General features: G+C 42.2%; 1 protein-coding gene across 1 annotated transcript; it reads left to right on the forward strand.

Annotated features, from left to right (window-relative positions):
- The first annotated feature begins 36 nt into the window (after positions 1 to 36).
- ADPRM (ADP-ribose/CDP-alcohol diphosphatase, manganese dependent) lies at positions 37 to 14,138 on the forward strand. Its single transcript, XM_024752895.1, has 4 exons — positions 37 to 98; positions 6,402 to 7,019; positions 7,872 to 7,988; positions 11,659 to 14,138. The coding sequence occupies exons 2-4, from the start codon at positions 6,419 to 6,421 to the stop codon at positions 11,967 to 11,969; spliced, it is 1,029 nt and encodes a 342-aa protein (XP_024608663.1). The 5' UTR covers positions 37 to 98; positions 6,402 to 6,418; the 3' UTR covers positions 11,970 to 14,138.
- The last annotated feature ends 96 nt before the right edge of the window (positions 14,139 to 14,234 follow it).

Raw genomic sequence — 14,234 nt, forward strand, 5'->3', positions numbered from 1 at the left:
CCGAAAGTGAGGGAGAGCCGCTCTTTCCGCTGCGCTCGATGGTGACGCGGTCGGATAGCCGGTAGTCTGGGAGCCCTTCGCTGCGGAGTCGGCGCGCGGTAGGTGGTTCCTCGCGGCTGGAGGCGGGGCGGGGTGGGCCGGGAAAAAAAAAGGGAGCTGAGCCTGGAGCCCTGAGTGCAGCTCAGGGGCCCGGGGCTTCGGCGACCGCAGCCTCTCCTTCCCCACGGGGTACCCCCAGCCTCGGAAAAGAGAAAACGGCGTCCGGAGACGGCCGGCACCGGGCAGCCCCCGTCCTCAGCCTGGAGGCCGGTCCTTGACCGCTTTACACCCCTAACGTAGAAGCGGACCCATTGCGCTTGAAATAATGTGCGACTTTTTGTTTTTTTTTGCGGTACGCGGGCCTCTAACTGTTGTGGCCTCTTCCGTTGCGGAGCACAGGCTCCGGACGCGCAGGCTCAGCGGCCATGGCTCATGGGCCCAGCCGCTCCGTGGCATGTGGGATCTTCCCCGGCTAGGGCACGAATCCGTGTCCCCTGCATCGGCAGGCGGACTCTCAACCACTGCGCCACCAGGGAAGCCCTGTGCGACTTTTTAAACACATTTGCTGGTTAGGATATTTGAGCGGTTAGGGTGACAAGGACTAGTCAAGTATGACTGAACTGCCTGGGATTTATATTCGCAGGGTATAAGGAACCTGAATAGAAATACCGGCACTGTACGGAGTGGTGTCTCTCCTGCGTCACGTCCCAGCCCATGACTTGGGCTCCCTGGGCCCTAGGATTTCTACAAGCCTGTATTTACATAAGCCCCTTGTTAACGAGGCGGAGAGCGTTTGTAGGTTGACTTTTCATTCCTTGCGAAAGTTTAACTCGCGTGCATTCTGTCTTGCCTTTGTTTTTGTCTCAGCGTCTGCAGTCTTAATCTCTCTCCTCCCCGCCTCCGTGCAGATGTGCAAAATACAAAAAAAGGAGGAAAAAAAAAAAAAAGCCTTCTAACGTTCTTAACTTTGGATCCCACTCCCGCGGGGCCTTTTTCAGGGCGTCCGCTGAGCGGAAGCATCCGGTGCCTGGTGATGGTGGCCCCGGGGCGGGGTATTTTTTATGAACTGGCATCATCAGCCAGTGTTCTCCTCTGCTCGCCCACCAGGAGGTTTGTAGCCCTGCATCTTCAGGCAGTGAGTGTGTACAACTATTGTTGACCTCTTTGCTCAGTTGTAGGTTAATTGATCAGACAGCCGTCAGATACATGAAAATTGAACTCAGGATTTTTTTTCAGCTGGTCTGTGAATTTTTATTTTCCAGAGTGATTCTTTTAACAGCTGGACCCTTTATTTGTTTACCAAAGCATTTTTATACAACGCCTTCATATTAAATTTTATAATGTTAAATAAAATACTAGCTTCTAAGACAGTTCCTGGCTGAAAGTAGGTGTTTTATAGCTGTACATTGGATGAATTGCTAACACCTCTGAGCCTGACTTCACGCACCTATAAAACTTTAGCGTTAAAAGATACCTAAAACACTGTCTAGTGTAAACCTGTCACATGTGAGAGGAAAATCAGAATGGTGTTGGTATTGCTAAGAGAGCTCACTGAAATGGAGTCGGGAGGCCCTTGAGGATGTGTGACTTAGGCATGTCTCAGCCTGGATGGAATCTGACCTTTGACCATTTATTGTCCTAATGAAGTCATCCAGAACATGTGCTGGAAACTCAGGATACCTAGCGGACCCCTAGCCTGGAATAATTCTGATTCCTTAAAGACAAATATTTCTTGACTTGTGTCAGAGTCAATCACAGTTCTCAACAGGCAGCTAACTCTGTGGCTTTTCGTATGAGCCCCTGACTCTTTCTCTTCCCCAGAACACTCTCAGTTTTACCTGAATATTTGTCTCCCAAATTGCAGTTCTTAAGACCCCAAATAAATTCATTTCTTACTTGTAGCCTCCTGCATTGTGTTTTGTTTGACACAATTTTATTACTCCTCTTAAACCACCAAGATCACAGACGAGTTTTTTTTTCTTTTTTTTCCCAATTTAGATACTTTCCTTGAACGAGACAGGATGTAGATATTATCATCTGATATTTGTTCTATCAACAGTGACAAGGCTGATCAAATTTTGTGCTTGACATAACCTTAGGCTGTTTGACTAGGACAGCTAGGCCTAACTTCCCGGCCCTGTAGTTCGCTTGCTTCATCTCAGGTGCAGATCTCCGCCCTGCGTGTCTAGCCACAAACATTTCCTGCCTCACCTTGCCTGTTATTGCTGTATCTAGCACAGTGAGTTTCAAGGCTATCCCCCCCCCTCACTTCTTTTTCCACAGCTACCTAGCCCACGTGGGTCTGTGTATAAAAACTTGGCTCACGCATCCCTTCCCTGAGATGCTTTTGGCTTAGGCTTTGAGCATCTCTTTATGGCAGTAGTTCCCCTTAACAGTCTCTCCTTAGTAAAGTCTAGGCTTGTCACATTTTTTTCCTTTGACAGTAGTTTGAAGGGCTGTCTTTCTTCACATCCTCACCATAGATTCTTGAGGGCTTTCTACAAGGACCTTCAGCCTTCTGCCAGTCTTAATTATCATAGAAGTTTTTTATATCATCTTGTAGCAAGTTTTCAGCAAGTAAGCATCCCTGGGCATTTCCTTCTATTCTTGAAAATCATTGGTGCCTAAGGTGGTTTTCGCAGAATGCTGACTGCTTATCCTGCACCATGAATTTTTGTAGGACCTTTTTTGAGGAAATCTTGTTAAGTTTTCTGCATTATTCTGGTCTATAAAAAGTTGGGGTAGTTTCATTTACCTTGAGGTTCACTAGGCAGATATATAATTAAAAAATAATTTTCTTGGGCTTCCCTGGTGGCGCAGTGGTTGGGAGTCCACCTGCCGATGCAGGGGACGCGGGTTCGTGCCCCGGTCCAGGAAGATCCCACGTGCCGCGGAGTGGCTGGGCCCGTGAGCCATGGCCGCTGAGTCTGCGTGTCCGGAGCCTGTGCTCCGCAACAGGAGAGGCCACAACAGTGAGAGGCCTATGTACCGCAAAAAAAAAAAAATAATAATAATAATAATTTTCTTAACACGTATAGAGTGCTTTATGATTTACAAAGTAGACCACTGTGCATTAAACTGAGTTGAATCTCAACAAGGGATGAGGGTTATTTTGCTCTAAGAAACTGGAACTGCAATCAGTTCTAGGTTTTCAGCTTCACAGCTTCCAGCAGTTCATCATAATACCTCTTAACTAAAACTTAGATAACCTAGCGTATGTAAATGGTGCAGGCAAAACTTCCAGAACCAAGTTCACTAGAAACTTGCTATTTGGCTTTCTTTTCAAAAGCAAATTATTTTCTTAGATCTTCTAATTCTTCCAGACTTTATTTTTCCCTAAACTTTAGAATGCTTTTAAAAAACTTTATATTATAGACATTTAAAAACATGCATAAAAGTAGAGAGAATAAACCTCATGTACCCATTTTAGCTTTAACAATTATTCTCTGCTCATCTACTTATCTACTTGTTTGTGTGTGTTTGGTGAAGGATGGGGAGTATTTTGAAAAAGTTTTACGGGACTGGAATGCTTGTTAATTCTAAGTCTCCCCACTGGAGGTGTCTTTGAGTTGTTGATCTCTCTGTCCACCAGGATCAGTCTTTCTGAGCTCCCTGGCATCTCCCTGAACCATAAAACAAAAAACTCTAAATGAGCCAGAAGAGTCAATTCCCGGCCCACTTGGTTCTTTTTTGCCCTGACTCACTCACTGTTGATTCCAATTGTCTTTCCGTGAATGTGGTCTTGTCCTCCCTTATCTCTTATCTTTTCTTTAACAGATCACGGTATAAATTTAAGTTTCTGTTTTACAAAATAATTTCTTTGTTTAATGAAATGCATATTTTTTTCTATCCTTAGCCTTATCTTTAAAAGCTATATGTAATGAGCATTTTGAATCTCTTTTCTACCCTAGAACACATTACTACTTTGAAGTATGTGGCCCTTGCTGGTTCTCTTCACATTACTTAACTTTCTTTAAAAAGCTGGCAAATCTTCAGATACCCTGGAGTTTCCCTAAACTAAACTGTGTTCCAGTGGAAGGTGCATCTGATAGGGCTTTTGCTATCGCATGACAGAAACCTTAAAGCCAGTTCACTTTGGCTTTACTCAGAGGAGATTTTGTTGGCTGATAGAACTAAATGACCAAGAGTAGTTCTAGCAGGGACAGGTGGATCCAAGTGTTCAGCTAGTGTTTCCAGGACTTGACATCCTTCCATCGGTCACATTGCTTCCTTCTAGGTTGGGTTTCTTCTCAGTTAACTTTTCCCTAGCAGCTCCAGTCTTAGTTATCAGTTTTAGCAGAAGTAGTTCCAGTAGTTTTGCTAGTAGTTCCAGTGAAAGTCCCAGGGCTGATGCTTATTGACCCCCAACTGACCAGAGGGAAACTGGGCTTTTAGAGGCCAGGCCTGGGTCCTGGGTCTGCCTCTCCCCAGCCAGGAGGTTGAGGTTAAACCACACAGACTGAGAGTGAGAGTGGGTAGGTGCCTAAACAGACATTGGGATGCTGCGACCAGAACAGGAAATGAATGCTGGGTCGGCAGTGACAGGTGTCTACTGGACAAGATCAAATTAATTGGGACCAAATACCTTCTAGGAGATGTAGAGTACATATTGTTACCCTAAAGGCGCTGAGTTTAAAGGTAAAAACAAACAAGCTTGTTTAGCAGGGGATAAAAGCATTCCCAGAAACCATTTTCTCTTAAACTCTGGTGATAACGTTCCAATGATAACACTTGCTAAATTATCTTCTGGTTTGATTCTCTTATTAATCTATACTTGGAATCCCAAATATTTGAAGCCTTAAAAGACTAGGGGTTTTCAGCTTAAATGAGTTTTGTATTTATTTTAATTGTATCTCACCTTTCAAATCAGATTATCTCATCTATACTATCCCTCGTACATATTAACTGAGTTGGTATTTAGTGGGGTTTTCAGATGGGACTGCAGGAAGAAATGAACAACAACAACAAAAAAGTATAAGAACACCAAGGAATTTTTCAGGGTTTCCATCACTTTTTCTGGTTCTGTTTTACCTGTTTTGGGGCTCATTCTACCCAACCAGATTAAGGAAGGAATTTAGCTCATAATTGGGTAGATCACATAGAAAGTGTGTCATTATTGACAAACAGTTTAGACCAAAAAGAGACCCTTAATTCTTAAAAGTGTCAAATAGAAATCTGGCCCTTGTTGCTGATTGTGGAGTTGTCACCTCCACCTCATAGGAGCACTCTGACAGGATTTCACATGTCTGTAGACGGTTAAAAAGAACTCAGTAGGAATATTCAGCAAATGACTGGAGACCAGGAGTCTGAACGTAATTTTAGAAACTACAAGTGAGTTTTTAGAAACAACTAGGTTTTAATAACCTAGACACCACAACACAATTTATTACTGTAGTTTTTATAACAAGAATAGTTGATAATTTAGGGTCCTAGCCTTTTATTTTAATCCTTAGTGTTCTTGGCACTTTTAAGAGATTACAAATGATTATAAATTCAGATTGTAAACAATCTAATAAAGTAATAGCTTTTTAAAGTCTAAATCCCTAGCACTTGTGGTCCACTGAGGAAGAGATCATGTATGAGAAAAAAAGAATACATATTTCCTGTTTTGTTTAGAGAGAAGGGGAATGTGTTATTCAGGTTTTAAAAAGCTGGTACAAATTTGAATCCAACTTTTGAAGAACCAGGCATCGCTATTCACAGAAGTGAAAACAGTCACATCAATATCATAGTTTTTGTGCCGGATTTTTTTGTTTAAATTAATCCTCTCATCTTTTCTTCCTCTTTGTGTTATTGCATATATGAAATATGAGAAAATTATTTGAGGTGACCTACCCATCAACAAAGAGAAAAGATCTAGCCTAACGTAATATACTCCTAGTGGGAACTAATGTATAAAGTACAATGAATGAGTGTAATATACAACTCCCCCCACCAAAAAGAAATCTTGAGCTTTTGATAGAATTATTTTGGTGTTTGTGGATGAAGGGGTGTGTGTGTGTGTGTTTGTTTAAAACTAGTGTATATTTATTAAAAATTACAAATTATACCAGATTTGAATTTGACTTTACTAGAACTAGAATGCCTGTTCACGAGTAGGATAATACCCTTTTGTGAATTGCTGTTCTTCTGCAGAATAGAGGTTATCATCTATTTTACAGATGAGAAAACAGAAGCATTTTGAGGACTTGGTGATTTGGACCTAAGACCATCAGACTCTAAAGCCCATGCACTTTTCTCTGTACCAAGCTACCTAGTGGATTGACTATTAAGTTTAATATTCATTTTACCGTTTTCTTCAGTCCAGTTCGAAAATTAGATGTTTATAACTTTATCTTTTTCACTTTCCTTGCTTAATTTAGAAAACTATTTGGAGATTATGGATGCTAAGCCCGAACCTGGACCCCTCAGTGAGAGTTCAGAACCTCTTTTCTCCTTTGGAGTTATAGCAGATATTCAGTATGCTGATTTGGAAGATGGCTATAATTTCCAAGGAAGCAGACGGAGATACTACAGACACAGTCATCTTCACTTACAGGGTGCTATCGAACACTGGAGTAAAGAAAGCAGCCCACCCAGTTGCGTACTTCAGCTTGGAGACATCATCGATGGATATAATGCACAGCACCAAGCATCAGAAAAGTCACTAGAACTCATCATGAACACGTTCCAAAGGCTGAAAGTCCCAGTTCATCACACGTGGGGAAATCATGAATTCTATAACTTCAGCAGAGACTATTTAACAAACTCCAAACTTAACACAAAGTTTCTGGAGGACCAGATTGCCCATCATCCTGAGACTGTGCCTTCAGAGAATTATTATGCTTATCACTTTGTACCGTTCCCTAAATTCCGGTTCATTTTACTCGATGCTTATGACATGAGTGTCTTGGGCGTGGATCCGTCTTCTCCAAAATACCAGCAGTGTCTGAAAATACTGAGGGAGCACAACCCAAATGCGGAATTGAATAGTCCTCAAGGTGAATTATTCCTTTGAGCTGAGAATCTAATACATTGTCTTTAAATTCTTCAGCTACCTTTTATTCAGCAGGAAGATGGACGATTAAGGTAAAAGTATATTGTCCTGTTGTTCAGGGTCAGGATTTCTCACACGCCTCATGGCACATGGATTGGTGGCATTTGGTTCAAGATTCATTTATTTAACACATAACTGAGTGCCTGATGTTCTGGCCGGGTACTTTTTCTAGGGCAGCTATTCAGAGGCGTAGGCAATACTGACAGTCCCACTTTTTTATGGATGGAGTAGAGGAAACAAGAGGAAAGTGGACGGGACAGATAATAAATGCAACAGAAATAAGTGATCAGTGCCACCAAGAAAATAAAGTGCAATATTATAGAAAACGACTAGGGGTACCATTTTAGTCAGGTGGCCAGAAATAGCCCATCTAAGGAGAAAAGCATTTCAGCTAAGTGATGTGAAGGAGTCAGCCTTGGGAAGAGCGGGTGGGGCAGAGCACTCAAGACAAAAACCAGTGCATAGGCGCAAAGCAGTGTAAGGCACTGTTACTGAAGAGCACAGAAGGGCCCATGGGGTGCAAGGTGATTTTACAGTGGCTCAGTGGACACAGAAAACAGTCTGTTGTATATTCAGCGTAACGGGAAGCTGGGGAAGTAAGCAGAGGAGAATTGAGATTAGGAGTAAGATACAGTGTGATTTACACTGCTCTAAATTGTTACGGTTTCCTATTTTAAGTCATTGCTGCCAAACGTTCCTAAAGAAAAGTACAAGTGTCCCCATGTTAGCTAAGTTTGAATGCCCAAATGAGGGAAAATCGACATTTGATGGGTCTAAATTACTAAATTTGTTTCAGGACTTGCTGAGCCCCAGTTTGTCCAGTTTAATGGAGGATTCAGCCAAGAACAGCTGAACTGGCTGAATGAAGTTCTTACATTCTCTGACAGAAACCAAGAAAAGGTGGTGATTGTGAGTAAGTATTTAAATGAGTTGATTGCACTGGCATTTTAGAGAATGGGTCTAGTTAGGTTTTAAAAGATACTAACAATATTTAATATTGTGATATTTTTATAAAATGAAAGCTGTTTAAAATTTTTTATTGAGAAACAATCTGAATGTAAAATTAACATTTAAGCTTGAGTCAGGAAAGAATTGTAAAATAAAACATCTTGCCATGTATTAGAGCCTGTGAGTTGGCCCTTTAAGTTTAAAAGTAGTATTTCCCCAAATGGGTTCAATTTGTATAGTAATACATATAAGTGAAAAACTCCATCCAGGCCCCAGACCAAATCCCAGCCTCAGGAGACCTACCTGTGAGTGCAGTGACCTCTGCTGACGAGGTGAAAGCAAAGCTGGTGTCTTGGGAAGAGTGTGAGAGGCTCATCTGGCAGGTCTGTAACTGTGTCCACCATATGATTGCAAGGAAATAAAATGTGTTGTTTTCGTTTAGAATTATTTTTCACAGACATACTGCCATTAGAGGTTATAGGAACCTGGAGGTGCTTAAAATAGACGTGTGTGTATGTGAGCGTGTGTGCGTGCGTGCACGCACGCACACACACACACGAAGAACTGAATCTGGATTTGCAGTATGCCTGGTGTACTTGGTTTGGGGGCTGGGATTAGTTCTCTCGGTTAAAATCGATGTGGCCTGATGGATGAGACGATAGTACTGAGGGTCACAGGGACGGCATGCCATTCTGGCTCTTGTTTCTATGACCTGTGTGACTCTGGACAGATGTTGAATGTGCAAACTGCAGTTTCTCAGGATTGTATCAAATGGACTTATGAACATGAAATCCCTTTGAAAATGGCAGGCTCTTCAGATAGTTGGTAATATAAAATTATATTTCAGGGAATTCCTTGGCCGTCCAGTGATTAGGACTTGGTGCTTTCACTGCCGAGGCCCGGATTCGATCCCTGGTGGGAGAAGTAAGATCCGGCAAGCCACTGGGTGTGGCCAAAAGAAAACCATTATATTTCTACTAATCAATTTTCACTTATTTATCTTTCACTGATGTGGTAAAGATATGAGATGGAGTAGGGGTATTTCTAGAATATCAAATGTCATTCAAGGCTTAGAAAATTATAAGGTGCCCTCAGGGGTTATAGACATGATGTGACACTGTTTGGCTCTGTAATAAGTGGTTTCCAAAATGGGATACTTCTTGTCTCTGCTTTTTAGTTTTCACTGCCATAATGTACCTGTTATTGTAGAGAATACTGGAGCTAAAAGGGACCTCGAGATCATATAAAATCAAACCTTTTAATTTTAAAGATAAGGAAACTGAACCCAAAGAGATTAAACTACGTAGGTCAAGTCATAGAGCTCCTGAGACAGGAGAGACCCCTTTCGTCGTCGTCTCCCTCCGTACTGTATTCTTCCCGTTTCTTTGCACTTCTGTCAGTGCACCTGTCTGCGTTAGCATCTCGTACGTTTCTTCCATTTTGCTCTAAGCTCAGACTGGATGAACAGCTGAGTGCCTCGGGTTTTCTTTAGCAAAGTTTAAAATGGCTAATAGACATTTCCTTTTGTTTCTGTTTGCTTCTTCACTTTCATTTTGGCTTCTCGGAAGTATTTGGCCTACTCAAGTTTTGGCCATGCAGTTGGAAGGATAGAATTGCTATTAGCTGAGATATGGAACACTGCAGTAGGAGGGGTTTTGAGTGAAGAGTTCAGGAGTTCAGGTTTGAAAATATGAAGTTGCAGATGCCTATTAGACATCAGGAGAGATGGTGAGTAAGCAGTAGGGACATATGAGTCGGAAATTCAGAATAGAAGTTTGGGTCAGATATATAAACGTGGAAGTTGAAAGAATACAGATAGTATTTACAACTGTAAATTACTAAGAGATCACCAAGTCATTAGGTATAGACGGAGTAGTGAAGCCTGAGGACCAAGCCTTCGGGCACTCCTGACAGGACACTAGGGAAGTGAGAAAGCAGCAGAGTGAGGATCAGAAGCCGTTGAGGTTGGGAGAAAACTAGGGGGACAGCCGTGTTCTGGAAGCCAAGCATTTCAAAGAGGAGGGAACGACTAATTGTGTCTGATGAGTCCAGCATGACATCTGGGTCTACAAAGTCACACAGCCTCCTGGGAGTCTCAGCCCTTATCACAGCTTGAAGAGTGGTTGTGTGTGTGTGTGTGTCTGTGTGTGTGTGTGTGTGTGCGCGTGCATGTGCACGCGTGCATGTGTGCTCTGTTACCTCCCCTTTTTTTACTTTTATTATAAACTAATAGATATTAAGCTGAATAAAATTTTCAGAATAAAATTTCAGGATAAAAATAAACAGTAATAGAGAAAAAAGGAAAATGATTTAATGGGGAGAATCAAAGACCAGTGAGCTGTTGTACCTGTACGTTGGCGTGAAACCGTGGCCTGATGTTGATGTGGCCTCGTAGGTGCCTTGAGATCAAGAATTTGAAATTCTCTTGGCTGTATCTCCAGTGGAAGCTAGTGTGAATGTTCCCTGCTTTAACTTAGTTTTCTCATCTGTAAAATGCCTATGGCCACCTTGATCTCATGGAGGTATTTCAAGTAGCATAAGTCAGTTCTTTATAAAACATTGAGTGTTTCTATAAATGACATATACATATAAAATCCATTGGCAGAGGGAACGACTAATTGTGTCTGATGAGTCTAGCATGGCATCTGGGTCTACAAAGTCACACAGCCTCCTGGGACTCTCAGCCCTTATCACAGCTTGAAGAGTGGTTGTGTGTGTGTGTGTGTGTGTGTCTGTGTGTGTGTGTGTGTGCGCGTGCATGTGCACACGTGCATGTGTGCTCTGTTACCTCCCCTTTTTTTACTTTTATTATAAACTAATAGATATTAAGCTGAATAAAATTTTCAGAATAAAATTTCAGGATAAAAATAAACAGTAATAGAGAAAAAAGGAAAATGATTTAATGGGGAGAATCAAAGACCAGTGAGCTGTTGTACCTGTACGTTGGCGTGAAACCGTGGCCTGATGTTGATGTGGCCTCGTAGGTGCCTTGAGATCAAGAATTTGAAATTCTCTTGGCTGTATCTCCAGTGGAAGCTAGTGTGAATGTTCCCTGCTTTAACTTAGTTTTCTCATCTGTAAAATGCCTATGGCCACCTTGATCTCATGGAGGTATTTCAAGTAGCATAAGTCAGTTCTTTATAAAACATTGAGTGTTTCTATAAATGACATATACATATAAAATCCATTGGCCCATCCCTAAACTGTTCTTTTACTTGGGAGTAGCTCTTTCTGTGTGTGTGACACTCATACTCTTAGGGAAGTCAGTGAGACTGGATTCCAGTGGAGCATCTGCCTGATCTCCGGCTGCCTTTACGGACCGCCCTGCCCGGGATGCCCTCAGTCTCCCGTGGTGGTGTTTGTGCATCTTGAGACTTTGTAGGCCATGGATCTCAGGCTTTCTGCGTATACAGCAGCCTCTCTCCCCTTGGATGCAAACTGTCTCGCCCTTCTTTATGCTCCAGAAACGTGGCTCTAGATTATCTAGTTTTTCATGTATGTGGATTCTCTCTGGTCTCGGTCCATATGAGTAGCAATACACATTTTCCTTATCCTGAGTACTAGTTTTTAGCCTTTTTTTGGTGAAAGAGGTATTTCTTAATTGGCTCATAACTCTTCTTCTCTTTGACTAACAGGCCATCTTCCCATTTATCCCGAGGCCTCTGACAGTGTGTGCCTGGCCTGGAATTACAGAGACGCCCTGGCAGTCATTTGGTCTCACAAGTGTGTGGTGTGTTTCTTCGCCGGTCACACTCACGATGGTGGCTACTCTGAGGATCCTTTTGGTGTGCACCACGTCAACATAGAAGGGGTTATTGAAACGGCTCCAGACAGCCAGGCCTTTGGCACAGTTCATGTCTATCCTGACAAAATGGTGCTGAAAGGGAGGGGCAGAGTTCCAGACAGAATTATGAATTACAAGAAGGAAAAAGCTTTCCATTTTTAGTGTGATTTTATTTGTTTACTTTTATAGAAAGAGACTGACTTGGCTTTGTGGGTTTGTTCCGCCTTCCTCTCCCCACAGCCTGAGTCTCATTGTTTAGTATTCTGTTTGCATAACAAATGGCCATAACTGACTTCAGTGTGTGTTAGCTCGTAAGATATTCTGAAATGTCATTTTTGGATAATATATCCCGTGTTGAAAACTGGAAAGGAAATGAATGAAAGTAGCATGAATAAACCAGGGAGGAGACTGAGGTGGGGGGGATACAGTCCTCCAAACAGATTCTATTTAGCCTTACCTGAGGTTTTTTTACTTTTTACAAGGAGAATGTATTCATTCACTGTATTAGCTATGTAAGTTAAAATTCATAATAAAAAAGAAATAAAATAAGCTCAGGTAAACTTTTTCCGTTTACCCAGTTGTGTGAATGAGCTTTAGACATTTTATGCTCAGAGTACCCATCATATTTGTACTTTTATAGGTTTATACTCCTGTTTCGTAAGCCAAAAGCATCACTAGTTACTTCACAGGTGAACGAATAGCACCCCCATTCACACAGGTGAATGTGTGGTCTCCCTTGTGAACCTCTTGTGAGTTCAGCCAAATCAGGACCGAGTGCCAGTGCAGCTGTGTGCCTGCCAGCATGTCTGTTTGGGCCCCCAGCTGGTGCTATAGGAGACTATCGTAGGTAAATGAATTTACCCTTGACTCCCTTTATAGACAAACGGGGCATGTTTAACTGAGCTGTCATATATTCTAAGACTTATTCGCAGAAACACTTACTCAGTGGCAAATGGGGACTGTTCAAGTGTAGAAAAAGTTTGATTCAGGGACTGAAAAACGGGAAGACAAAAAACCAGTACTAGTCAACGTAAGTGTGTCTGCTGAGTACCGAAGCATTGTGGGGCTACAGAGGCGTATCAGTTTCCACTGGCTGCTGTAACAAATTACCACACACTTGGTGGCTTAAACAACATATATTTGTTCTCTTACAGTTCTGGAGGTCATAAGTCTGAAATTGTCTTCACTGGGCTGAGATCAAGGTGTTATCAGGGCCATGCTCTCTCGGAGGCAGAATCGGTTTCCTTGCCTTTTCCAGCTTCTAGAGCTGCATCTCTTGCATGTCTTGGCTTATGGCCCCTTCCTCCATCTGCAAAGCTAGCAGTGCAGCTTTTTCCAGTCTCTTGCTGCTTTGTTGTCACAATGCCTTTCTCCCCTTGTGTCTGTAGTCAGATATCCCTGTGCCTCCCTCTTATATTGTAATTACATTGAGGGCCCACCCAGATAATCCAGGATAATCTTCCCGTCTCAAGATCCTTAATCACATCTGGGAAGTCTATTTTGTGATGTAAGGTAACATTCAAAGGTTCTGGGGATTAGGACCTGGGTACCTTTGAGGGTCATTATTCAGCCTACTGACGTGACTATAATGGGCTCCCTGCCTCCACTGACTTTCCACAAGTGAGAGAGAGAAACAACCCTGCATACAAATGTATGAAGAAAGGACAGTGGCAACATGGAGGAGGGATTTAATTTTGTTTGAAGGGAATAGGGATGACTTGAAGAAGGAAGAAAAATGGTTTAAATAGGTGTGCGGGTGCATTTAATGTAGACAGAACAGCGTAGCGTCACAGGATATGCTGAGTTCAGGAACTGCACGTAATGCTGTGAGGATTCACCAAACAGCGCTGGGGGATGGCAGGCGGTAAAGCGGGAAAGGACAAGCTAGGGCTACGTGGTGAAGAGCCCTGAGTGACGAGCCAGAGTTAGAACTAGACTTGTCAGGCAGTGAGGAACCCTCCGGTGTCTGAGCTGGGGAGTGTGTGAGGAAATTTGTGTCAGTTCCAGGCAGTGGATATGAGAGGCTGATATAGGAGAATGACAATGGGGAGGAAAAAGATTGTGAGGGTGGGAGGACAGCGACTTTGACAATAGAACTATTAAACTTACTAATAATACTTAAATTCAATTGAAAAATAGAGTTGAAGAGCAATTTCAGTAATACTCTTCAAAAGGCAGTACTTTACCAAGTTACTGCCTTTTACATGCTTCTGGAGATACGAGAGGAACTGTGTATATTCACAAAATTCATAGTGTTATATGGGAGATGCAAATATGATGAAAGTGTATTTTGGACATTACTTTAAAAAAAAATGGAAACATTACAGTCTTTTAAGCACAGAATCAGGCATTACTTGGAGGATGGGTAGGTCCTATATAGAATTTGGAAATAAATCTGTTTCTTCATGTCTGACTAATAGTTATGCT

This window comes from Neophocaena asiaeorientalis, unplaced genomic scaffold (genome assembly GCF_003031525.2).
Source record: "Neophocaena asiaeorientalis asiaeorientalis breed wild unplaced genomic scaffold, Neophocaena_asiaeorientalis_V1.1 scaffold540, whole genome shotgun sequence".
NCBI lineage: Eukaryota > Metazoa > Chordata > Mammalia > Artiodactyla > Phocoenidae > Neophocaena > Neophocaena asiaeorientalis.

Coding starts and splice junctions, on each gene's coding strand:
- ADPRM (XM_024752895.1), top strand. CDS start 6,419: ATGGATGCTAAGCCCGAACCTGGACCCCTCAGTGAGAGTTCAGAACCT. Junction 7,020..7,871: donor GGAATTGAATAGTCCTCAAG/GTGAATTATTCC, acceptor AATTTGTTTCAG/GACTTGCTGAGCCCCAGTTT. Junction 7,989..11,658: donor AGAAAAGGTGGTGATTGTGA/GTAAGTATTTAA, acceptor TTTGACTAACAG/GCCATCTTCCCATTTATCCC.